Source organism: Anoplopoma fimbria, chromosome 1 (assembly GCF_027596085.1).
Source record: "Anoplopoma fimbria isolate UVic2021 breed Golden Eagle Sablefish chromosome 1, Afim_UVic_2022, whole genome shotgun sequence".
Taxonomy (NCBI): domain Eukaryota; kingdom Metazoa; phylum Chordata; class Actinopteri; order Perciformes; family Anoplopomatidae; genus Anoplopoma; species Anoplopoma fimbria.
Window position 1 is genome coordinate 8110382 of NC_072449.1, and position 27528 is coordinate 8137909.

Here is a 27528-nt window from a genome sequence, read left to right on the forward strand (position 1 = left end):
CAACTATATACAGTACCAGTCAAAAGTTTGGACACACCTTCTCATTCAACTACTCTGAAAACATATTCTGGTTTGTTGAGCATTTGTTTGTTTACCACATAATTCCATATGTGTTCCTTCATAGTTTGGATGTCTTCAATATTAATCTACAATGTAGAAAAAAACCCATTGAATTAGAAGGTGTGTCCAAACTTTTGACTGGTACTGTATAAATACACGATTAACAATGATCTAATGATATAACACTGACAATAGCCACTCTGCATTATGATTATTTATTACTTTTGATAGGCTACTTTTACTAAGATTTCTAGCAAATACTTCTATTATTTTTAAATCTGGAATGCAGGACTTTTACTAAGATTTTTAAACTGTGATATCGCTTATTTTGCTGAAGTAAAAACATTTTTTTACCACTGTTGTAAAGTAGAATATATATAAATATATATATACAGTACCAGTCAAAAGTTTGGACACACCTTCTCATTCAACTACTTTGAAGAATCTAAAATATAAAACATATTCTGGTTTGTTGAGCATTTGTTTGTTTACCACATAATTCCATATGTGTTCCTTCATAGTTTGGACGTCTTCAATATGAATCTACAATGTACAGTACCAGTCAAAAGTTTGGACACACCTTCTCATTCAATGGTTTTTCTTTATTTTTATTTTTTTCTACATTATAGATTAATATTGAAGACATCCAAACTATGAAGGAACACATATGGAATTATGTGGTAAACAAACAAATACTCAACAAACCAGAATATGTTTTATATTTTAGATTCTTCAAAGTAGTTGAATGAGAAAGTGTGTCCAAACTTTTGACTGGTACTGTAAATATATATATAAACATATACAGTATATCTGATTTATTAATAGTTGGACTAAAGCTGTAACAATATGCTTTTCTTTAATTATTTTTAATTAATTAATTTACAAATGTGTTGCAGAACTGATGCAGTTTATAGCTTGGTTATTATTTTGCTTAAATTGAAAAAAATATGAATCTACAATGTACAGTACCAGTCAAAAGTTTGGACACACCTTCTCATTCAATGGTTTTTCTTTATTTTTATTTTATTCTACATTATAGATTAATATTGAAGACATCCAAACTATGAAGGAACACATATGGAATTATGTGGTAAACAAACAAATACTCAACAAACCAGAATACATTTTATATTTTATATTCTTCAAAGTAGTTGAATGAGAAGGTCCAAACTTTTGACTGGTACTGTATATTGTAGATTAATATTGATTTATTAATTATTAATTAATGTAATTATTAAACAAATGCTCAACAAACCAGAATATGTTTTATATTTAAGATTCTTTCAAAGTAGTTGAATGAGAAAGTGTCCAAACTTTTGACTGGTACTGTATGTGTGTGTATATATATTCTACTTTACAACAACAGTGGTAAAAAAATGTTTTTACTTAAGCAAAATAAGCGATATCACAGTTTAAAAATCTTAGTAAAAGTCTATATATACTATATATATTATACTCTATGATATATATAAACATATACAGTATATCTGATTTATTAATAGTTGGACTAAAGCTGTAACAATATGCTTTTCTTTAATTATTTTAATTTAATTAATTTACAAATGTGTTGCAGAACTGATGCAGTTTATAGCTTGGTTATTATTTTGCTTAAATTGAAACCATGATTAATCAAAGCCCCCCTCTCTGAGCGCCGGGGGGCCGGGTTCATCGTCCCTCCAGAGCCCCCCTGAGACCCCCGCTTCCGGATCCAGGAGGCTCTGCGCCGTTTCCGCCGCCATTGCGGATTTTGGACCGAAGATCAGCCGTAGCCACTGCCATCCATCCATCCAATGCAGTGCAGACAGGGGCACACCACTCCCACCTTCCACTGACATCCACAGTTCAGGAGACACATCGATCAACGACACCAGCAGCTTCTCATCGTGTTTGTTCCGGGAGCTCCCGACCTACACGCACAGTGAGGAGGTCGTAGCTAGCGCGGTGCTACTGCCTAGCTAGCTGTTAGCTGTTAGCTGTTAGCTGCACCGCTAGGAGATCAGGGAATCTGGAGAATCTCACGGAAACCACCATGGCTCAGATCCTGCCCATCCGCTTCCAGGAGCACCTGCAGGTAAGTGAGAGATTATGATAGTGATATCCGCAAGAATATAATGATTATGTGTTGATTTTGGTGGGTTTGACAGATAGCTAACTATGCTAATGCTAAACGTCAATACCCGCAGCGAATGAATGACCTCCCCTCCCCCGTCCAGTTAGCATCCGAGCTAACAGCTAGCCTAGCAGCTCATTCATTGCACTGGTGCTGTCTGCTAGCATGCTAACCAGTGACAGTGAGTGTGTCGTGAGGGAACATAATGCTAATGACACACACACACACACACACACATACATACATACACAGAAACACAGATGATGATGTGTGAAGTGATGCATTAAAGCTAAAGCTAGCAGCTTAACCCCCCCATGGTCAGCTGCAGGATGACTGGAGCCTGTGTCCTACAGTAAGGTTGTGTCACGACATGCACACAGGTTATTATGTGGAGGTTTCATCCATTAAATGTCTCCTCCTCCTCCAGCTGATGGAGGTGAACCAGGTGGTCCTCCCATGCTTTCTGTCATTACATCATTTTCTCTCACTCTTGCACAGTGAATGGTTTACATTTGGGAGTTTGTTTGTTTGTTTGTTTGAGTGTATCCCGAACCAATCAGTAAAAGGGCAAGACACTTAACCCCAAGTTGCTCCCGAAGGCTTGCCATCGGTGTGGACTGGATGATGAATGTTAGGTAGAGTCTGATGGTGGCACCTTGCATGGTAGCCTGTCATCAGTGTGTGAATGGGTGAATGATATGTAATATACTACTGATTGTAAGTCGCTTTGGATAAAAGCGTCTGCTAAATGACTGTAATGTAATGTAATGTAATGTAAAAGAAAGAGTCTAAAGCATTTCCATTCAGTGTTGTTTTTCCCCATCCATCCAAAGATGCACTTCATGGTTACCTCTATAGATAAACATTTGTGTAAATTTCGTTTGTGTGTCAGCTGTCACAGTCTGCTTTTCATTTTGATGTTCATATATAGACCTCCCCATTTCTGTTTGTCAAAAAAGGTTGAGTAACTAAAGTATAGTGTAACTAATTTAAATATACAAGACGTCTTGTAAGCAAGCTTTGTAAAAGTGTTTGATGTCAATTCAAACCAGATTTCTTTTTAAGTTTAGGGGGGTATGATTTACATTTTGGTTCATATTTATTCTCATTATTATCTACCCAAGATCTTCCTTGTTGCCAGTGTTTTGGTACTTTTTGTAAAAAGAAAAAAAAACCAAGTTTATTAATGAAATCTTAAGTAAAGAGGTAAAAAATGAAACACCAAAGTATGGTTTACATTTTGTACTACCTTGTCATTTGCAAGTGTTGATTGTAGAAATCATAATTGTCTAAAACAACCTGGGGACGGATTAGAGTGAGTTCAGCCACAGTCAAGCTCAGATTCTCACTGGATGGTATTATTTGATGTGCTCAGTTTTCTCACTGAGACCTTCCATTGTAGATTAAACCCCACAGGAGACAGCTTTCATGGATGGTTGATCTTTGGCCGTATGACAATGTACTATCAGTCTGCAGTTTATTAGATTTTACATAGAGAGAGTTGTCTGTGATCGAGCCTACCCTCCCTGATATAGATGGGGTGTACAAAATGGTAGTAATTGAATGTAATTAAAATGGTTAGCTAATGACCTAATAAAAAAAAATGTGTACCTAATAACTCGACAACTGAGTTTATGTTACATAGTACACAACAACTCTTCAGAAGTTGTATTTGCATATTTGAAAATCAAAAACAAAAATGTAACAGCCATCTTTTAAACAAACGCTCTTAAGTTGCGGGTCACTTAAATATGTAAGCATATTTGTAATAAGATCATTTTTTCCTATTTCACTTTTTAAAGTGTGACGTGAAATGATATGATGGATGATGTTGCCTTAGACTCCTACATATCTGCTTTATACATTAAGGACCGCAACCTAAATACCTATTGTACTCTATTGTATGGTCTTTGACCTTTTTTGGAGTATAAACTGTGTTGGCCTGTTGGGTTCCGGGACAGAGGATGTTGCATGTGTACAGATTGTAAAGCCCTCTGAGGCAAATTTGTGATTCTGGGCTATACAAAATAAACTGAATTGAATTGAACTGAATTGAATTTGCCTTGGGCTGCTACTAACACAAGTCATGCGTTCTTATCTCAGCTCCAGAACCTGGGAATCAACCCAGCCAACATTGGATTCAGCACTCTAACCATGGAGTCCGACAAGTTCATCTGTATAAGAGAGAAAGTGGGGGAGCAGGCCCAGGTTGTCATCATCGATATGGCCGACCCCAACAACCCTATCCGCAGGCCTATCTCTGCAGACAGCGCCATCATGAACCCTGCCAGCAAAGTTATTGCCCTTAAAGGTAAGCCTTAGCTGAAATGCATATCTAGCAATTGTATCACATAGTTTAATGTGCCACCTAGAGAGGAGAGCACTAGGTTTCTGAAAGCACATAGACTGAAAAGTAAACCTTTAAAGTTTTGGCCGCTCACATACCTTGCTATGTTGCTTTGCTAATAAATTGGGTCATTTGTGTAAATTTCGTTTGTGTTGTCAGTCAGTTATGTAGCTGTCACAGTCTGCTTTTCATTTTGATGTTCATATGTAGACCACCCCATTTCTGTTTGTCAAAAAAGGTTGAGTAACTAAAGTATAGTGTAATTAATTTAAACATACAAGACATTGATATTTCAGGAAAGGTAGCCGTAGTACTAGTGGTAGCAAAATGTCATGCTGTCATGAATGCTTTGTCTATTTTGCTTGTTTTTGCTCTTTTTTCATTTCCTACTGCTTTCTTATGTTTACAGACGGTGAGTTGAATTTTACATATCATTAGTTGTCAAAGTGTAATTTTGTTTGCACTGTCTTGAAATGTCTGCACAGTTGGTACTTTTAATGAATGCTTGGATTTATAATAACACAAGCAAGCATAGAAAAATTAAGGACGGCTTAAAGGACTGTATCTTTTTCTTTCTTGTTTTTTTATATTTTCGTGTGTGTTCCTCCCATTTGCTGTACATATATTTTATATTACAGCTGACCATTTTCTGAAACATAGTTTAATGAATATACTGACTTGGAGGTGAAAACCTGCCAGAAGTTGACTGACAAACAGTAAACCTGAAAGGCATAAATCTGTCTTCTGCTTCTTCTTTTTAAAACATGTCCGCTTTCAATAATACAGTTCCTGTGTCACTTTTAAGCTGTCAGTCACAATATAAAGGCACCGACAGAACAGAATACACATCTCTGCCAGAAAATTGTCTTTAAAGAAAAATCTTTTATAAATTGAATTTTAGAATTCAATGACCAACACATCCTGGCATTAATAAAAAATCAGTTGAATATTCAGAAATGTTACAAATGATTATGTGCCTTGGAAAATGGTTAATAGTAATGTATAGTACGTATGTATGTAGTAAAAGGGCTTAAACATGCAAAAAAAAAATGATATGGTCATTTAAACAATCGGAAATTCAAGCAAACAGTGACATTTAGGCTTGTCTTGAATAAATAGTAGGTCATTATATGTTTGCTGTCTAGTGGACTTGTTCCTATGAAGTTGGCCATTTATTGTGCTTGACGTGTAAAGCACATCAGATGTTCTCATTACAATTGTATGCCGCTGGCCTGTGTGGTTATATTGGAATATATTCTTAATATTTACAGATGTAGTGTCAGCAGAGAACAGTACCGTCATACCGACATGTAGATGATTGACTGGTTCATTATTTTGTTTTGGTTTTTCTTCTGTTTCTCTACTGCTCTCCTGTATATGCACAGCTAACATTGGGCTTTGTTGTGATTCTATGAAGGGTTTAATGTGCCAAATGTTCCATTAAGTTACTCCATGTAGAATTAGAAAATGTCTCACTTTGGTGTCACCAGTAGTACAATCACGACATTGTGGCGTGTAGTAAAGCACAGAAAAATTATAATAATAAATATAATAATAATAATTATAACAAATAAATGGAAATTATATATCATTTATCAATTAAAGAGCAAGTTGAATGCACATCCTAATAGTTTGCCTTACCTGGGTATATTTCAGCTTCCAGAAAGAGAATGAGAAAGGTTGAAAGTGGTTGAGCAAGAACTGAGCTTTATTTGGTTATTATATATGCATAATCATTTCTGGTATAGCGTACAACTATTGCAGTGTCAGGGACAATCTTGATCAGCCAGCCCTTAGGACACTAAAGAGACGATAGCCAAATGTGGTGCTTTCTTTTGGTAACCTTCCTCCTTTTGGGTCGGGCTGTGACACCTGTGTTTGGATGATAATGCTATCTGGATCTGCTGACTGTTTACAATATGCTAAAGGAGTAGGCTTTATTATCATTACTTTTCTACTGTCTGCGCTGTCCACTTATTGTTGATTTAAACGTAACTACTTGCACTATATTTTATGCAGGCAGGTAGTGTATTTTTTGAGAAATGTCACTGTACACATTTTCAATTATATGCTGTGTTAACAGTTTTGGGGATTAGGTTGGTCGAGGCTTGCTTGGGCCTGAGTTAATCTAAGATAAATGTCTTGGGGCCCATGAATTGCCGTGTGTTTCCTCCAGTAAGACTAGAAAAAAATAGAATGGGTGTGAGTACATCCATCCAGCATCCTTCCCATCATCACATCTGTTTGTGTGCTTTGTGGTCGTCTTTTGCTAATCTGCATTCAGACCCAAACCAATTTCCCACATCCCTTATTTTAGGATTACATTTTGATGTGAATCCCTTAAGCGCTATAACAACATGCCTGGAGTTTCATTTCTCCAGTAGGTGGTTGTGGGTGGAGGGCTGGACACAGGCCTCATTTAGACTTTCACTGGGAAATGTCTTTCTGCAGACGTTGGTTCCTAATTGACCTGGTTTTGGTTTAAATGAACAGTAGACATTGGACCATTGTACCAAAACAACATGGAAAGTCATTGTTGATCTAGTTAAGAAGCACAGAAAGCCTTTTAGTAGCAGTAATATCTCTAAGATAGCATCAAGACCTAAAAAAGCACTGCTTTATTGATGCTGGCATCTCTTTACCTCTGGGATGATGAAATCTGATCCAAGAAATCCAGTTTGAGTAATAAATCCGTGAGTTTAAAGGCTCATTTTACACCAAAACACTGCACAGCTTTTTAAATCTCTCGAGACAAAATGTAATAATTTTGTGAAATGCAGTTGACAATTGTTTTAGCATCCAATGCAATGATCATAAGGTCAACAGCAGCAATACCCCGTTCACATTGCAAATGAATCTACCTGGATTCTGCACCTACACAAATTCTACCAAAGTAGTGCTTTGCTTATGACGTTGCATAGTGTTGTGGAAAAAGTTGATCCACATTTTTGTCGCCCTCCCTCACTGTGTCAGCACAATGGCCTCATTGAAATCAATCAGGGGCACTGCATTTGTTTGATGCAGTGCTACTGTCAGTCTGAAAACAGTCTTAGGCTATTTGAGTTTCTCAAATTTAAAAATCTGTTTCATAGATGAGTTTTCACTTTACACTGTCACAAGAGGTTTGCATATTCAGCCTCAACTGAATGGGTTTCCTTTCACGGTTTATTGCATCAGACCTAACTGAATGCAGATCCAACAGTGTTTGAACTTTTGTTGGTCTTGCCTCTTGTTTTGACTCTAATTAGGGCTGTCCCGAATACCATTTTTGAGGTTTCGAAGCTTCAGTGAGACACACTCACACAGAGAGAGAGAGAGAAAACCTCCCTCTCTTTATAGCATCATTCACCTCACCCTTCACTCAGTCAGGCATTCGTTTAGTAAGAGAAACCGATATACAGCTGTTGGAAAATGTTTTTATTTCTCATGGCAGGTTTTAATAAATGGATATACCGTTGATCTATGCCAAAATATAGGCCTAAAATAAAAGACCTGGCTTTGCTCAGACTGTCTGGCTGTCGTGTCCTCTGCTGCGTTTCAGCACCTGGGACATCACACACCCTCTACACAAGGGGTGCAACGGTTCATAAAACTCACAGTTCTAATCCTATTATGGTTTTGAGCCACAGATCAGGTCAGCACAAGGAAAAAAGGGGCAAATATAACCTTTAGAGATGACACGATCATGTTTATTTTGCAGCTGAAACAAATTGTAGATTAGATCATTTTTTCACCGTCCCGAAAATAATTTCAACCCCTCTGACGTCCGTGTAAACCATCAAAATTCTAAATGTTATCATCTTACTTTGTTATAGTTATCTTTAGTGGTAATTTAATTATGTATTACACACTGCTTAGAGCTAGTGTTAGGAAGTTAAACAGTTCATAATTCCCCCTTTTAATATCTGTGTCATATTGCTGTGAAAACATCTCCTTCAAACAACTGTATTTGTCCAATTTTCTCGCCAAAAACTACATTTTACAAGCTAACATTTGAACGCATCATGATAATGTTATAACTTACCTTCGACCAATCCTTAGCACAAGTGCTGCCGACGTTACTAGCTCTCCGTCTTTAGAATTTACCCCAATTAGTTTTTCACATGTAGCATTACCAGAGATGCGCGACATCAATTCCAATCTCTATCACATATTTTTACTGCATATCGGCCGATAACGATTGTCAGTAAAATTTATTTCACAAATGATGATTAACGTGGGTAATTTATTTCTGGTTCACATGTGTGCTGAAATTAACCCAGTCAGTGAGCAGGACCCCAACAAACCAAAATAACAAAAACATTAGAATTAGAAATTCTGATTTGGACGTCTATTAACATGGAAACAGTCGAAGCTTCGAAGTATTTGGGTCAGCCTTAAGACTTATATTGGCTTTTTTTGTAATGTCCTTTGGTGTTACTCAAACCAAACCCTGACTACCAACGTTTCTCCAGCAATTGGAAGTTGGTATGCCCAAATTGTATGTGTATTCCCTAAGTCTGCTGTGGTTTGTGTGTAGTAGCTTTAGTCACTAACTGATTTTGCTTCTGTTTTTTTTTATTAAGAATGATTATATGAGTGTTGGGGTCACAGCATTCATCTACGTCACTGTGCGTTAACATTTATGTCAATTTTCAGCGGCAAAGACCCTGCAGATCTTCAACATCGAGATGAAGAGCAAGATGAAGGCTCACACAATGACAGATGACGTGACCTTCTGGAAGTGGATCTCCCTCAACACCGTTGCCTTGGTCACAGACAATGCAGTCTACCACTGGAGCATGGAGGGTGATTCTCAGCCAATCAAAGTCTTCGACCGTCACTCCAGCCTGGCAGGCTGCCAGATCATAAACTACCGCACCGACGCCAAACAGAAGTGGCTGCTGCTCATTGGCATTTCAGCACAGGTATTTATTTTTGATTAAAATATTGTGAACACACTTAATACTATTATTTGTGTCAGTTCAGGAAACAATTATTGCACCAAAGAACAGCAGTGCAACAGTTTAATAATATACTTCCTTACTTCCAGTAATTTATAGTAGAACCATTCACACACGGTTTGGAATCAATGTTTTATATATATATATATTTATTTTTTTTTTTTCTTATATTAATGGCTATTTTTATAGTTCACACACCAAATGTATTTTTTACATTTAAAATAGTTTGGCCCCAAAAGACAAAAAATCATCAAAACTCCATGTAGTCGATGACTTCACAATGTTGCAGACAGAGAAAAATACTGTTGGAAAAGCTTCATTATTGAACCACAACGATACAATTAGGATCTAAATATTTCGGGAAGCCGTATTTCTTAATGTCATCTGCAGTCTACGCTAGATGTGATTTGAAAACCTGTTCTCATTTGAATGTGAAGCTTCCTGTTTATTTGACCAATGACTGGTGCTTTCATATATAACTGTTACTCAGAGGTATCTTTGTCTCTTTTTGCTCTTTCAATTGACCCTGCCTAAGTCTCGCCCGTTATCATCGTTTTGCTCCAATAACAGTCGAGCAAACTTGTCGGATTTCTCTCCTCTTTAGCAAAACCGTGTCGTTGGAGCCATGCAGCTGTACTCGGTGGACAGGAAGGTGTCTCAGCCCATTGAGGGACACGCAGCTGGCTTTGCACAATTCAAGATGGAGGGCAACACTGAAGAGTCAACCCTGTTCTGCTTTGCTGTGCGAGGACAGGCAGGAGGAAAGGTACCATTTATTTGCAGTGCAAAGTCTTTGGCTAACGGCTGTAAAAAATAAAGAGTTTAGGATTGACTAATTTGAAAAGTGGAAATCAATAAGCATTTTTGGATCATGCAGAATCCAAATCTAATTTACTGCATTACACTTTCCAGACGCTCTTATAACCTAATCTGTGTCTTTTTACTTCTAGCTGCATATAATTGAAGTGGGGACTCCGCCCACTGGGAACCAGCCATTTCCAAAGAAAGCTGTGGACGTTTTCTTTCCTCCAGAAGCCCAAAATGACTTCCCTGTTGCTATGCAGGTAAAACAAATATTTATGAGGAGACACGTAGAGCCTGTTTTGTCTTTGTTCTCTAGACAAGATTCCTTCCTGCTCTGGTTGTAAACAATTCTTTCCACTGGGTCATTTCTGCCTTTTAAGATTAAGATAAGGGGAATTGTCTTAAAAGAAATTTCAAGACTTAGGTTATTGAGAGATATTAATTAAGTGCTGTTAAACCATGGACCTGGAACTCACCCAATGTCTGTATAGTATTGTTCATGTGTTGAAATTAAACTATTTAAAAAAAGGCCATTCTGTGCTGCCCCTCAGTGTGTCGGACTGGGCTCTGGTTATACTAAATTAACTTTGCGTTCAATATCTTGCTGAAGGGCATTTTGATAATTGGCTTTTTGTTGATCATTTTCATGTTCTAAACAGATTTCTCTTTCTGTAACTCTAGATCAGTTCCAAGCAAGATGTAGTCTTTCTCATCACCAAATATGGCTACATCCACCTGTACGACCTGGAGACTGGAACTTGTATCTACATGAACAGGATCAGCGGCGAGACCATTTTTGTCACTGCCCCCCATGAGCCCACTGCGGGTATCATTGGAGTCAACAGGAAAGGACAGGTACTGTAACGTCCACACTCTGGCCCTCCATTTATCTATTTATTTGTGTTGAAAATCAACTCCCAATACCCTTTTTTACTATTAGTGCTTTAATTAACACACATAATTAAAGTTACTACAGCACACATAACATTGAGCTGGATCGTACACCATCTTGGCGTGCATGTTGGCAAACCAAAGCATTACAATAATTGACTATAACAATACATTGCAAGATTGCCCAGAATCCTCATCTTGGATTAAACTGCCTGCAGATAGAGGGAGGGGCTGCTGTGTCTCGCAGTAAACTGAGCTAAACAGTTTGACTGCATACAGACGGCTTTTGTTTAGCTTATGGTTTGTAACAATTCGCGACTAGCCGAACTAATGCGCTGTGCTTGTGTAAAACATAGCGATGGGTGATGAGAGATTGCCAGCAGAGCAGTATGAAATATCGCTTTTCTACATGATCACAACATGTTAATACTTTTTCAACAGGTGTATTGATAAAGTATTGGCATTTTACTCATGAAGGTTTTATTGCACTTTCAGTAACTAGTGTGGTCGTGGTAGTTTTTTTGCTTTACTGTCTCCACCACGGTCTCTCTGCTCTGCTGCTCATACACAGAGAGCATAAAAGGTGCTTCAGCGTGGAAATAAATTACACTAAACCATTACAGAGTACCAAAATAAGAACCAGTACGTCTGAGCTTATTAGTACACCGCTCTTTAATAATTTTGCAACGATGCCTGTTTTAATACCAGGCTTCGGTACCCATCCCTATTGCAGACATTTATTGGTGATACACTTTCCCTTTATTACGTCAGCACTTTTTCTTATCAGCTTGCGTCCTTGGGTGTTGTCTTGTGACCTTGACATCTCTGAGAAAGAACGCGCTGTAGCAGCATCTTTGGTGTCAGGCAGCATGTGACAGGCACAGCAGGAGGGCTCAGCTTTGCCAAGCAGACTGCACGAGCTAATCCTGTTATTGCTATTGGCTCTTACCTTCAAGTCTAACATTAACAGCTCAGTGCATTACACACACACACACACACACACACACAAAATGTAACACTTAACGTGGCAATCCCTCTTTGTGATTTAGGAAGGTGACAAGCACGCGTCTTAGGGTGTAGAACATCTATTTTTGCACACGTGTACAAAGAACCTGCCAACATTTCACTGTCACTTAAGATTTATTTGTTTACAGGCAGGTGTCAAATTGTTGCAAATGATTAAATAAATAAAGTTTTTCCATTGACTTTGCGTGGAGAAACATGTGTGGGGCTTAACCCAGGTTTACTGTAGGTGTTTTGAGAAATGTTTTTATCTCTTCATGCTGTACGATGTTTTTGCTGTAGCGGTGATTGTTTTTTTTTAACGGACTAAGGAATTAAATACATAAAAATGTAACGTGGACCCTGCGTTGTTTTAAAACCCATCCATTTGGTATATTTTGTTGCGTACAGCTAATAAAGTGTGCAATTGTGCTTTTCTAGGTGTTGTCCGTGTGCGTGGAGGAGGAAAACATCATTCCCTACATCACCAATGTGCTCCAGAACCCAGACCTGGCCCTCCGCATGGCTGTCCGCAACAACCTTGCCGGTGCTGAGGAGCTGTTTGCCCGCAAGTTCAACACCCTCTTTGCAGCGGGAAACTATTCAGAGGCTGCGAAGGTGGCGGCCAATGCACCCAAGGTACTGCCAGTGTGCCACCATGCAATCAGAGCAGAGTCAAACAACATGACATACTTCACAGTTCAACTAATACAAGCTCAGGCTGACTCTTCTTAAACCCAATCTTCCCACTGTCACTGTCCTTACGTTGTCTATCCATCCGTCTTTCTTGTCCAGGGGATCCTGCGGACTCCAGACACCATCCGTCGGTTCCAGAGTGTTCCAGCCCAACCAGGCCAGACATCTCCCTTGCTCCAATACTTTGGCATCTTGCTGGACCAAGGCCAACTTAATAAGTTTGAGTCCCTGGAGCTGTGCAGGCCTGTCCTCCAACAGGGCCGCAAGCAGCTCCTAGAGAAATGGCTGAAGGAGGACAAGGTATGTGTCCAGTGGTTGGTTTTACAGTGGAAAATCTTATCTTCATTTTTTCATTTTACAAATCATGTCATGAACAAAAAAAATCTATTCAGAAAAACTTCTACTCTTTGTAATATAGTCACCATCGAGTTTGAATGCTGGACTGACTAACTCTAAGCATGCACAACATTATGTATTCCGAAATTAAACATGGCAACACCTGCTCAAATAGAACACAGTTATCAGTAATCGGGTTAACAGTATTTATCATGTATATGGGGATGTGAAAAACCCGGTTTCTGAGTGTGTGTGTGTGTGTGTTTGTTTACAGCTGGAGTGCTCTGAGGAGCTCGGAGACTTGGTGAAGTCTGTAGATCCGACTCTTGCCCTCAGTGTCTACCTCAGAGCCAACGTCCCCAATAAGGTCATCCAGTGCTTTGCAGAGACTGGACAGTTCCAGAAGATTGTCCTCTACGCCAAGAAGGTTTGTGACGATGTCTGGCTTTGTTATTCCAAGCTTATCTTCTGTAATATTTGGCTATTGTGCTTAAAGATCTGTTGTCCCTGTAGGTGGGCTACACTCCAGACTGGATCTTTCTGCTTAGGAACGTAATGCGGATCAGTCCAGAACAGGGCCTTCAGTTCTCCCAGATGCTGGTTCAGGATGAAGAGCCACTTGCGGACATTACACAGGTAAAAAAAAAAATCATCTTTACCATTTATTTATAACAGAAGAACCCTGTCAGAGCTACTGCTCTACACCCAATAATGAAAACAATTAATCCAAGGAAGCTGTTATTTGATTTAAACATACAGTCTTTTTGAGAGGAGTTTGACATCTCTGATCATGTTTCTCTTCTGTGTCTCCAGATTGTTGACGTGTTCATGGAGTACAACCTGATTCAGCAGTGCACATCCTTCCTCCTAGACGCCCTGAAGAATAACAGACCCACGGAGGGACCGCTGCAGACACGCCTGCTGGAAATGAATCTGGTGCACGCACCACAGGTACATACATCTTGTCTGATCTAGAATTGGAACACCACAGTTTAGCAGACAGAAATCCACCAACAAAATGACGCAATTCAAAAAAAAAAAATTTGTTTCAAATTCATGATATTTGAAGTTTTACATAATTTTTTTAAAACTCATGCTTTTGGAAACTAACCCTTAAGGTTTCTTACTTCTTTAAGAAGTGTCTCTTTGTTTCTTTCTACCAAATATCTAATTTCCCTTCGCCTATTTGAAATGTTTCCTGTTATCAAAGCTTCGAACAATGTCAAAATGTCTTTGTCTCTGTGGCATGTCTTGCAGGTTGCAGACGCCATCCTGGGCAATCAGATGTTCACCCACTATGATCGTGCTCATGTGGCACAGTTGTGTGAAAAGGCCGGTCTCCTGCAGAGGGCGCTGGAGCATTATACCGACCTGTATGATATTAAACGCGCTGTGGTGCACACACACCTCCTCAACCCAGAGGTACAACACAGACCAAGGAACACAATAATATACTAATCTTAACAAAATGTACAAAAAATGAATGTAAGCCTGTTTTCTATGTTTGCTTTTCAATTGCTGATTGCTTTTGCTTTGTCCCTGCAGTGGTTGGTGAACTTCTTTGGCTCCTTGTCAGTGGAGGACTCTCTGGAGTGTCTGAGAGCCATGCTGTCTGCTAACATCCGCCAGAACCTGCAGATCTGTGTCCAGGTGGCCTCCAAGTACCATGAACAGCTCTCTACTCAGTCCCTCACTGAACTTTTTGAGTCATTCAAGAGCTTTGAGGGTAAGCTGGAAATATACTTAGGGCCAAGCTCTTTGTACGCTTATTTTAAAAGATAGTTACAGTTGGTTCTCCTGTTGATTCTAACTCTTTTTGTCTTTCAGGTTTGTTCTATTTCTTGGGTTCTATTGTGAACTTCAGCCAGGATCCAGAGGTCCACTTCAAATACATCCAGGCCGCCTGCAAGACAGGCCAGATCAAAGAGGTGGAGAGGATCTGTCGAGAAAGTAACTGCTACGACCCTGAACGTGTGAAGAACTTCCTCAAGGTCAGAAGTGGACCAGTGCAGAATAAACATTTCACTTTAAAATAACCTTTCTACCACCAATTTATCCAGTCTACCGTTAAACAAACAAAGCATTAATAAGCCAATAAAAAATGTTTGTCTCTACAGGAAGCAAAGCTGACTGACCAGCTGCCTCTGATCATTGTGTGTGACCGCTTCGATTTCGTCCACGATCTGGTCCTGTACCTGTACCGCAACAGCCTGCAGAAATACATCGAGATCTACGTGCAGAAGGTACATTGTTACATCTTAACCAGGTGGAAATAGTGTTTTTATAAAACCGAGGACAATAAATGAATCAACATCTAAGGTGACCTAAATTAAAAATGTTTCGTTTAGTCTTTAGCCTGTATCTTGTTTCCTCTCCCCCCTATCCCTCTATAAGTGTTACACTGTCTCAATGATGCAATGAATGCTTAAGACATTCGCCTGCCTCACTCCAGTTGAACCGAATAACTTAATGATTGTTTTATTCCAGGTGAACCCAAGCCGTCTGCCGGTAGTCATTGGAGGGTTACTGGATGTGGATTGTGCTGAGGATGTGATTAAGAACCTGATCCTGGTGGTTAGAGGGCAGTTCTCCACTGATGAACTGGTGGCTGAAGTGGAGAAAAGAAATCGGTAAGAAGAGAGGAACTTATTGAACTGAGGGGAATAACTTAGTCAACACTTGGCCTTATAGAGTCATGAGTCTGCAGATGATTTTCTCTTCGAACCTTACTAGAGTGTAGTAAAATCCTGACTGCGTATCTTTCTCCAGACTGAAGCTGCTGCTGCCTTGGTTAGAGGCTCGTATTCATGAAGGATGTGAGGAGCCTGCTACCCACAATGCCCTGGCCAAGATCTACATCGACAGCAACAACAACCCAGAGCGTTTCCTGAGGGAGAACCCCTACTATGACAGCCGTGTGGTGGGCAAGTACTGCGAGAAGAGAGACCCCCACCTGGCCTGCGTCGCCTACGAAAGAGGACAGTGTGACCAGGAACTGATTAATGTGAGTTTAAACTGAAATCATACTTTCATGTTAGGCAGTTATTAGGATAGTTCTGTTACTTTTTTCTGACATATCTGAACTGCTGTTGCCCCTCACGTTAACTGTTGTATTTTCTGCGTCAGGTGTGCAATGAGAACTCGCTGTTCAAGAGTCTGTCCCGCTACCTGGTACGTCGCAAGAACCCTGAGCTGTGGGCGAGCGTGCTGCTGGAGACCAACAACTACAGAAGACCACTCATCGACCAGGTCCGACCCCTTTGCATCTCTTATACTAAATTATACCACGTGACTTAATGTACTTAAATTGTTGATACAAAAAGCTGCTGACATTATAAACTTGGCTTTCATATAGTCCTGTAAAACAAAGTTGACATTCCTATTGTACTCATTTTACAATTTAAATCTTGTAGTCGTTACTATCTTATGTATCTACCGGTTTTGTTATTGGCTCATTATATTATAATCAAGGATATTTTTTTTTACATTTACTTCAATCATCAGCTGAAGTGCATCAAGTCTGTTGTCCGTCTCTCCTGCAGGTTGTCCAGACAGCCTTGTCCGAGACCCAGGATCCAGAGGAGGTGTCTGTCACGGTCAAGGCCTTCATGACTGCTGACCTTCCCAATGAGCTCATCGAGCTTCTGGAGAAGATCGTCCTGGATAACTCCGTCTTTAGCGAGCACAGGTGAGAGGGACTTGATGCTACCTGTTTATCCCAAATATATTTGGCCAGCTGCATTTATTGCGATTATGGAAGATGCAGCTGCAATCTTTAAAACATGAGCAGCAAGTCTCTTGAGTCCACATAGATAAAATGAGACCCTTTGTTGTTGTTTTCAGAAACCTCCAGAATCTGCTCATCCTGACTGCCATTAAAGCTGATCGGACACGTGTTATGGAGTACATCAACCGTCTGGACAACTACGATGCCCCAGACATTGCAAACATCGCCATCAGCAATGAGCTGTTCGAGGAGGCCTTTGCTATTTTTAGAAAATTTGATGTCAACACCTCTGCTGTGCAGGTCAGTGCGTCACTGCTCTGCTGATTGCGATCGTGACATGAACCTGAAAGCTTGTATTCTGTATGTGTACAGTTTTAAGATAGGCGTATAATTCCGGAACCTCATACTTGGCCCTGATTATAATGGCCTCCAGAATTGTGTTATCGTGACGGATGGTCTGATTGTTGTCTCGTTCTTTTCCAGGTTCTGATTGAGCACATCGGTAACCTGGACAGAGCTTATGAGTTTGCCGAGCGCTGCAATGAGCCACCAGTGTGGAGTCAGCTGGCAAAGGCCCAGCTTCAGAAGGGCCTGGTCAAGGAAGCCATTGACTCTTACATCAAGGCTGACGACCCCTCTGCTTACATGGAGGTGGGACAAGCTGCAGCCCAAAGTGGTAAGATAAACTTTGTATATTGTATTAGCTCATTTGTTGCTTAGATCTAAGGAATTTTGGATAAATGCCAAAATTCAGTGTGATTTGTCATTCTTTTTTTTTATTTAAAGAAGACATTTGATAGTTTTGGTAAATAAACAGTAGATTGATCAGAGTTGATTGTTGTGTGCAGGTAATTGGGAGGACCTGGTGAAGTTTCTGCAGATGGCCCGTAAGAAGGCCCGTGAGTCATACGTTGAAACAGAGCTGATCTTTGCCCTGGCCAAGACCAACCGCCTGGCTGAGCTGGAAGAGTTCATCAATGGACCCAATAATGCCCACATTCAGCAAGTACGTCCTCTGAAGCATGCAGGCATACAGCACGCACTCGCATACACAGTTGTTACTACTTTAGTTGTCTTTAATCTGTTTACAGTTCCTACTTTTCTGATCTTGCTTTTTCTTTTTCTTTCAATTTTTCTCTTCAGGTGGGTGATCGTTGCTACGACGACAAGATGTACGACGCAGCCAAACTGCTTTACAACAACGTGTCCAACTTCGGTCGTCTGGCCTCCACTCTGGTGCACCTGGGAGAGTATCAAGCTGCTGTGGACGGAGCTCGCAAGGCCAACAGCACCCGCACCTGGAAAGAGGTGAGGACTGACGATACAGTTTCACTTTAAACCTTTAACAGATGAAAAGTCCTTTTTGAAGAGGAAAGAGTCAGATGTTGTGCACAAGCCTATATTAAACACTTGTGTTTGATTTGATTCTCCTCCAGGTGTGCTTTGCGTGTGTAGATGGGAAAGAGTTCCGTCTTGCCCAAATGTGTGGGCTGCACATTGTCGTCCACGCCGATGAACTGGAGGAACTCATCAACTACTACCAGGTAACCGGGGGAACTGGGGTCAGTTTAAAACCCACCTGCTACAATTATGAATGTTGTGTAACTATTGAGTACACTATCTGGAATCAGATAAAGTGCACAGGACAGTGGGGTTTCGGTTACTCTCGTCTCTACCAAATGTCAAAGCTTACAGATGGCATTTCTTTATAATGAACCTTTTATAGCAGAAAATATGTGTTCTGTTGGTGCTGTTTCAGCCGAAACCTGCCATTTCTTGGCTCAGGTGAGACAATTAACTCGACCTCCCAAGATCTTCAATGAAATAATCTCTCTTCCCTGAAATACAGTGTGGAAAAAATGGTGCTAAGTGTATTTATTTAGTTTGTATTACTGGTTTAAAGGGTTATGGTTAGTCTCATTAAGTCCGTTTGTACCCTCCAGGACCGCGGTTACTTTGAGGAGCTGATCACCATGCTGGAGGCCGCCCTGGGACTGGAGCGTGCTCACATGGGTATGTTCACTGAGCTGGCCATCCTCTACTCCAAATTCAAACCCCAGAAGATGAGGGAGCACCTGGAGCTCTTCTGGTCCCGTGTCAACATTCCAAAGGTAGGCGAGGGGACCAACGGCAACACCTTCAAACAAAGCATGTTTTATTTATTTATCATTTATACAACTTAAACGTGTGACATCCCCTGATTCTCTTTTGTAGAAACGTGACCTGTTTCGTTTGCCAACAGTTGTATCAGTCAGTCTTTATGTCGTGGTGTAACAGGTTCTCAGGGCAGCAGAGCAGGCCCACCTCTGGGGGGAGCTGGTGTTCCTCTACGACAAGTACGAGGAGTACGACAACGCCATCATCACCATGATGAACCACCCATCTGATGCCTGGAAGGAGGGCCAGTTCAAAGACATTGTCACCAAGGTAAAAAATAAAAAAGAGTATATTATTTTAATTGTTAGTTATTTATAAGTGATGCTAGTTGTCTATCTATTAACAAGTTATATTGATACATATAACCGTGCCACAGCCAAATACTGAGCTATTATTGTGGTAGAAATTATTTGTAGCTGTTCAACTTCAGTATATTTGTGTTTTTCATTGCAGGTGGCCAATGTGGAGCTGTACTACAAGGCCGTCCAGTTTTATCTGGAGTTCAAACCATTGTTACTGAACGACCTGCTCATCGTTCTTTCTCCAAGACTTGACCACTCACGCGCAGTCAACTTCTTCAGCAAGGTCCTGGGCCACTATTGCTTTCTGTAAAAAAAAAATATATATATATTTGTGTCACATTGAATGTATTTATAAAATATTTTTCAGAAATGCTATGGTGGAGCAATAGTGTAAAGTTACGAGTAACTGTTCCCCATTGAAGTAGTTCATTTTTTGATAGAGAATGATTATAAAATGGTGATCTAAAAAAATGGACAAAATGATAAATCTTTCTGATTTTATTTTCAGGTTAAACAGCTGCCTCTGGTTAAACCTTACCTAAGGTCTGTCCAGAATCACAACAACAAGTCAGTAAATGAGGCACTGAACAACCTCTTCATCGTTGAGGAAGATTATGCGGTATGATATATTGATATTGTACACTATGTATCAAAATAGTATTATCATCTATGTTTCAGATGTTAACATGTTGGTTATTGTGAGAAAATTGTTTGAATTTGTTACTTTAAGTCGCATATTTCAGATTCTTCACCAGCAGGATAAATGTTTTCCTGCAGTTGCATTTTAAGTTGCATCTTTAAATCCTCTCTCTCTCTCTCTCTCTCTCTCTCTTATCTAGGCACTGCGTGCTTCCATCGACGCCTATGACAACTTTGACAACATCTCACTGGCCCAGGGCCTGGAGAAGCATGACTTGATTGAGTTTAGGAGGATTGCAGCTTACCTTTTCAAGGGAAACAACCGCTGGAAACAGAGTGTCGAGCTCTGCAAGAAGGACAAGCTATACAAGGTGCTTGTCCACTAAAACAAATAATAACTTTCACTATATACTCCAGTTCTCCCAAGTACTATAAATCACAGCATCACAAATGTAAAATGTCAGATGTGGTCACTCTCCGAGTCAATTTATTGAAATGCACTTATGCTTTCTTCTCCGCAGGATGCCATGCAGTACGCATCCGAGTCCAAAGACATCGAGCTGGCTGAGGAGCTTCTGGCTTGGTTCCTGAATGAGGACAAGAAGGAGTGTTTTGCGGCCTGCCTGTTCACCTGCTACGACCTGCTGCGGCCCGACGTGGTGCTAGAGACCGCCTGGCGACACAACATCATGGACTTCTCCATGCCGTACTTCATCCAGGTCATGAGGGAGTATCTCTCTAAGGTGAGTTGGCCAGAGGTAACCAGTGTGTGTGGTGTATCAGGACAAGGTAGATGGCTTTGTGAGAAGGTTTCTTGAAAGAGACAAAAGTATATTGCATTGGGTTATAAATACATTTTGCAATTCTAAGGTTACTACAGTAAAATAAGATAATTAGAAGGTAGATTAGCAAGATTTTTTTTCTCCTGCTGTCAGGGGTTGTTAATATTTATAAAAGTATTTGCAAACATATCCAATGAGTCAGATAAGTTCGATGTGTGTAACACAGAATCCAATTAATTTTCACCCATCTGACACCTAAAAGGCACTAGCATCTGCTAAAATGTGTTTGCAAATACTATTCAACTTTAAGAAGTGTCCAACAGTTCCCCCCCCCCAGACAGTATCAAAGAGAAATCCCCCTCCTCCAGTACTGCCTATTCTTTCCTGCATTCATGGTCATCTTCCTATGCTTCTGTCAGTCATGTGTCATCACTGGTGTTTTCCTTTTCATTTGGGTTTCCATCCATTCAAGCTGCTTTTCCATACAAATGTGTTCCAGAGGAGATTCATAACTGCTGTGTTGCTCGTTCTGCCATTTATCTCTGTTACATGGCATAAAAAAATGACCCACGTATTGCTTTCATAACAGACAGCAGACCTGAATGAAGCTTTTGTAACATATTTGTTGCATTTATCTGACCAACTTCAAAGGGACAAGTTAGTTGGTTTTACTAATCAAAATATATCAAATATATCAAACTATCAAATTAGTTACACAAACACCTAGTGGTTAGTTTTCTTGTTGCTGACTTTTTGGTGCTTTTTGTGGAAAACCCCAACAGTTGGTTACTTGAAACAAAAATAAACAGCACGCTTAAACTCTATACATTATGTAGTACATGTTGTTTAAGTGTTTAAACTTACTCTGGGCACTATTAGTAAACCTGTATAAGTTTGTTTTTTTTAATCAGTAGAAAAACAAAAGGGGAAATTTGACACTACCAGAGTGATCTCAAGTCTGCATTTGTATCAAAAGTGGCATTATGACCTGCATCTGTCTCTCAGGATTTTTTGTGTTTTCTTGAAGTGACAAGCCCTGTGTTTGCTCTTCTCTCTCTTGTCAATTTCTATTTTGGGAGACTTCCATTTGTTTTTTTCCTCCTTAAGTTGCCTCTCTGAATTTCCTTTCCAGGTTGATGCGATAAAGGAAAAGGTGAAAGTCGAATCCATTTTCTAATCATTCTTTTTGACCCCTCCCCCCGTCCTGTAGCCTGTAGTTTGGAGGAGTGAAATTAGCAGAAACTGCATGACCCCCCTCTCTCCCCCCATGCCACTCTGCTGCTTCTGATTGTAAACTCCACATCTCCACTAGACCACCTACCAACCCACGAGACTCCAGAGCGGGGCTCTCCACACCCATCCCTCAGGGCTCTGCTAGGTCTGCTGGTGTCAGTGAATCCTCTGGATCAAACAGTTAGAGGGGCACAAAATACATAGTATGAGGAGGTGTAAGAAACTATTTCTACAAAGTTTTTAAGATGTGAAAATTGCATTAGATCTAATTTATCAGTCATAAATTCTGATAGTATTCACCTACTGAGAAATTAAAAAAAAGATTGCTTTAATTATTTGTTTTTGCTAATATGGGGGCATGTTTCTGTAATGTGCCCAGACTTGCTCACACATGTCAATACAGTGTTCATTAGATCTGATCGTAGCTCGCCACCATTGGCTCAGGATCTATGTGAATATACTTTTAAATGAATTCAATTATTTTTTTTGTATTTACTTTTCAAAATGTACTATTATCAAGAGTAGTTAGCAAACCCAGTGCTTATGTTTCCTATTCCAAGCCTAACCTAAGCTTGCAGTTTTTTTTTTTTTTTGTCAGCAAGAATCAAACGGCAAACATAACCCTGACATATCATCACCTCTTAGGTTGATATGAAGAACTAGAGGGGGTTTTTTTAAGCTGAAAAACTGCTGACAACAACATTATGAGAGCAGTTAAAGTGAACTAAGACACTAAGCTGCAAGCCAGAAATGAGAAACAATGAGCTGAAATATGCTACAAAGCCCCACAGAGCAGAGGGGAACAGCAGTCTTTCTCCTCAAACACACTGAGCCATCCACTCAAGCCAGCATGCCCATCAGCTCTCCTTAGGAGTGGGTGAAGAGCGCCACTCAGGAGAACAACCTTACCTGCTGTGGTCAGGTCCTTTTCTCACCAGACTTGTAGATAGATTTTAATGTCAAACTGTCTTGTAACATCGCTCAGCTGCAGTCTGCTGCTAGCGTCATCCTGACTTGGTTCAGGGTCACTTCAGGAAGCGCATGTTTTCACCTTGTAGACGTTGTAAAGGGAGTTTCGAGGCAAAGCTAATTAATATTTATTGATTTTTGTCTTTATTTAGAGAGGGCTGAAGACATGATTATATCTGTATGAGGACCGTGGAGCAGTAGCATAGTCTAAGACCGAATTTCATTAATAGAAGAGCCAGTGAGGTATTTTTTTTAATGAAGTGACCATTCCTTTTTATTATTTTTCTCCATATTTGTCAGTACTTCTGGTTTTATCTCAGTGCTGTAGAAGAACACAGACGATACATTAGTGCAGGCATATCAAGAGAGGTTTTCTTATAGTATATGTCTCTCGAAGTATTCCTTACTACTGTAAAGCAACAAGCTGCTTGAGCTTTTGCGAGCAATTAATCTGTTAAGGTGTGTTCTTTGGGCGGAAAAAGATATTTAGAGCAAAAAGCATGCCTTTCCCCCTCCCTCGGTAGCATCAGCCTCCGCAGCATTAAGGCCAGGTTAGGAAGACATCGTTGTTGGCTGTGCCTGCTTCTGGAAACCTTGAACTGGCTGTACGAAACCATCCCCCTCCACCCTCTTTTCACACTCCCTCCACTCTGCTCTCTGCTTCTCTTGTCTTTTTCTCTCTCATGCACTCTTCAAGAAGATAATAACTCGACTGCCGCTTCAGCATGTCTCTCAACCCTCCTCTTCTGAAACGAAACAAGAGCCTGTCTTTGCTCAAAAAAGCCTGCTTAACCAGATTGAATGACTGTAGTAGTTAACCAAGACCGTATGTAGAGAACTGATCCCAAAACCACTGTAATAGGAAAGGTGTCATGTTGTATCGTTTAGCGTTGTCCTTTTACTGATTTTATCCTTATTTAAGCTGCACACTGCTTTAGCTGAGAGTAATATCTGAAGCTTATTGCTTGGCTGCTCAACTCGATAAACTTTCTTTAGTCCTTTTCTCGTCATTGTCTGCCTCTGAGCTGCTTTGCAAATACTAAAACACCAACAGAGAACCAGTTTAATCTAGTTGATTCTTGTAGCTGTTTGTACGTAGGCAGTGAATTTATCGGGCAATGTGTGAGGGCTCAAGTTAAACCTTTTACACCCTGTATTCAAAAACATTATTGGTGATTATTGGTTTCCAATTAGTAGCTATTGAAAATGATATCTTACCTTCAAGTATTTTCATAGTTTCCACAGGCAAAACAATTAGGCAATTAATTATATTTAAAAAATATGGCCAGCTATTAAATTTATCAGACAATTGATGATGTTATTTATGTTATATTATAATAAATTGAATACCTTTTTAAGGTTTTAGGCTTTTGGACAAAACAAGCCTTTTGATGACATCACCAGCCTCAGGCTACTGTTCCTGTAGACCATAGTTAATCCCTTAATTGAGTAAAATTAGTTGTCAGATTAATCAATAAATGAAAATAATCATTAGATGCAGCCATATTTACAACATGGATCATTTACACTATACTGTATAAACTTGGTAAATGTATGTAATTCAGTGCATTTTCAATAAATACATTCAGATATCAGTTGTGTTTATTCATGTAACCCCAACATATCCTACAAAAAGTTTTGAAAAAAAATACCTTTATGAATGAGCATTTCTTTGAGTACTTGTCCAAGGATGAGGTGTGCATTACTGTTTTGTGGATGGCCAACACAACAGACACAACAGCCATCTTGTCTACGGACATGATAGCCATCACACAGGCAAATCAAGTTTTACTTAATTATCAAGGCTAGATATATATTTAAAGCTCAGACTTGCTTAATCAAATATTCACCTCAGTTTTAGTTCCATTTTAAGATGTATAATAATTATTTCAGACAGAAATACCAATTCATGATTGCTCCCGAAGGGTAATCAAGTTGTGTCTTGATCTGCGCCTCTCAACTTTGATGCTAAAATGTGCAAATATTCTGCTAAGAGGTCTTAGTAAGTATATTTGTACTGGTGAGGGGGTTGGTTCTCTACATACTCTACACTTCCAACATGTTAGAGTAGATGATTTGGGTGGCTGGATGGTGGGACCATTATTGCCCAGTCGCCGTTTGTCTCCGTCTCCCCCCTTCCCTAATCCCTAATACTTTCCACAAAGAAGTGGACGTCTATCTGATAGACTGTTGTAGCCGAGCTCGATAGAGTAGCCCGTAGCGCTCTAGTCGTAGTTACTCCCGTTGCCTTGTAGAGGGGCCTCCCAACACATTAGCAAAGGGCCTGCCTCCTGCGGCCTGTTTTTATTTAAAATCTGGACTGTATTCGCCTTCGCCTGTCAGGAATGGTCCCATCCGTCAGCCAGTGAAATAACCCAGAGGTCAGTTTTTTGTTTTTTTTACAAACCCGGCGCCTCAGCCTCTTGCTCTTCAAGAGCCCCGTCGGCCGCAGTGTAACCGAAGTCTGACACGTCGCTGTTGTGTTCTCCACAGGTGGACAAACTCGAAGCCTCCGAGTCCCTGAGGAAACAGGAGGAGCAGGCTACCGAGTCTCAACCGATTGTTTACGGTAAAAAAAACCAAAACCAACAACCAGGAACAGAAGTTTATTGCGTTGCCATAAATGAGAATATTCTACATAATTTGCTGTTTTTAACTCCTTGATGTTTCTTTTTCAGGAACACCCCAGCTAATGCTCACAGCAGGGCCCAACGTGGCCGTGCCTCCTCAGCAGCCCTACGGCTACGGCTACACAGCAGCACCGGGCTACGTCCAGCCCCCACAGCCCAGCTTCGGTTACGGCATGTGAACACCCAACGACCCCCCCCCCCCCCTCCACCACCACAACTTGGCCCAACACCTTCCCTCCATCTGTCCTTCTCTCTTTGTGTTCCTCACCAGCTTCCTATGGTCTTCTACTCACAACGGGGGCCACAAGCAAGCAAACAGCCCACTCTTATTTTGAGTACTATTTTTTTATTATGTTGTCCTGTTACAAGAGAAAACATTTAACCGCAATGAAGGACTTTTATTTGTATTGTTTGAAAAGCAATCGGACCACATGTTTGTTTTTTTGTTTTTTTTCACATTCCATATTTATGACTACTTATTTAGAATATTATTTTTTTTTTTGTTGTGTTTATGTTATTGTCATGTTTTTTATTGGTTTGTGCAGAAGTGGACTTGCTAAAGCTCAGCAACAAACCTTTGAAGTAGGTGGAGGAGCATTGGATTTTGCACTCGTGAAGAAATTAATGTAGAGAAGCTCTTACTTTCGATGTACTGAACATGTGAACTGCTTACATTGTCTTGTTTGTCTGTATAATGCATTTCATCGTTGTATATTCTGAGGAAAAAAAAAGGTTACATATAATATTTGAACATATATTGCCACTTCAATGGCTATAGCTAGCAACACTAAGTAATGATAGTATATTCTGCACAGGCGTGTAGCTTTATGGAGTTTTAAATGCATACAGACGTATGTCACTGTGTGGATGAAGGTGTGTTTGTGTGTGAGTGAGTGTGTGTGTGTGTGTGTGTTTGTGTGTGTGAGTGTGACCCGACGGGTCTAAATAAGAATTTTAACCCCCTCTCAGCCTGTATTGGGCTTTCCAATCCACCCCCCTCCCCCTAGATGTTAGCTCTCCCTTATTGGCTCCATGTATTTAGGTGACCTCTTGTGCCGTGTACAGTGCTTGTGTGAGACTGTATCTGTGTATGTGCAAGGATGGGACCACGGCTCCCCAAACCCCAGGGCCCTTAACCCCTTAACCGTACTGTGTGTGTGTGTATTTACTCGGAACCCTCCTCGTGCTGAGGGCTGCGTATGCCAGGTGTTGTAGTGTTTCCCTTTGGTCATCATTACCTTTTTTTGTTTTTTTTGCGTGTACAGATGTGAACATGAATTGGAAACTTTTAGACGGATAACCCCGACCCCATCTGTCCTCCACCCACCCTCCTGTCCTGTCCCCTCCTCTGTTAAAGCGTAGTAGCGATGAACAAACACGGAGGCAGAGGAAGACAGGTCGGTGGAACCTTTGGCATCCTAAATGACAAACTTGATTAGATCCATAAACACTCCTGTAGGTCGTGTGTTTAGATGGTTATGATGAAGAAATTAGGCCTCCGTTCGTCCAGTTCTTTGTCAAGAACGGTCTGAAACAAGAGCCTGTATTTACCTTGATGTACTTAACTTCCTTACATGCTTTAAGCTGTGTGTGTGTGTGTGTAAAGTGTCATCCTAACCCTAACATAAGTTGAATTCCTTTCTGTTGTCATGCATATTAATAATAAAGGGGATCTGTCATTGATAAGTGGAAGAATATGACTCAACTGAAAGGGAAGTACTAGCCGAAATAAAAAAAAAACTAAAAATTGTAACATGTCTCCCGTAGAGTCAGTCTGTGTGAGAGAAAGTAGTAAAAGTTTTGTTTTTGCAATGTTTACACTCCTAAGAGCCATCCTAAAACAACATCAACTAATATAACGTGTACATAGCAATGATCAAAAGATTATAAAGCCGTGAAA

At 40.2% G+C, this 27528-nt stretch overlaps 1 protein-coding gene across 1 annotated transcript; it reads left to right on the forward strand.

Moving 5' to 3' along the window:
- The first annotated feature begins 1729 nt into the window (after positions 1–1729).
- On the forward strand, positions 1730–27351 carry LOC129104287 (clathrin heavy chain 1-like). The gene is made up of 32 exons (XM_054615296.1): positions 1730–2131; positions 4274–4481; positions 9156–9424; positions 10065–10226; positions 10411–10524; positions 10946–11119; positions 12599–12796; positions 12953–13153; positions 13464–13616; positions 13703–13825; positions 14003–14140; positions 14447–14611; positions 14735–14915; positions 15017–15180; positions 15307–15432; positions 15677–15819; positions 15959–16193; positions 16316–16438; positions 16732–16877; positions 17033–17216; positions 17400–17592; positions 17765–17922; positions 18060–18224; positions 18353–18460; positions 18860–19027; positions 19194–19343; positions 19527–19658; positions 19884–19994; positions 20215–20385; positions 20536–20757; positions 25492–25567; positions 25677–27351. The coding sequence occupies exons 1-32, from the start codon at positions 2090–2092 to the stop codon at positions 25805–25807; spliced, it is 5034 nt and encodes a 1677-aa protein (XP_054471271.1). The 5' UTR covers positions 1730–2089; the 3' UTR covers positions 25808–27351.
- The last annotated feature ends 177 nt before the right edge of the window (positions 27352–27528 follow it).

Bases quoted from the DNA above. Each gene is read 5' to 3' on its own strand.
- LOC129104287 (XM_054615296.1), top strand. From the start codon at position 2,090: ATGGCTCAGATCCTGCCCATCCGCTTCCAGGAGCACCTGCAG. The intron at 11,120-12,598 runs GTACTGTAACGT...GTGCTTTTCTAG, and splicing joins GAGTCAACAGGAAAGGACAG to GTGTTGTCCGTGTGCGTGGA. The intron at 15,820-15,958 runs GTAAGAAGAGAG...ATCTTTCTCCAG, and splicing joins GAAGTGGAGAAAAGAAATCG to ACTGAAGCTGCTGCTGCCTT.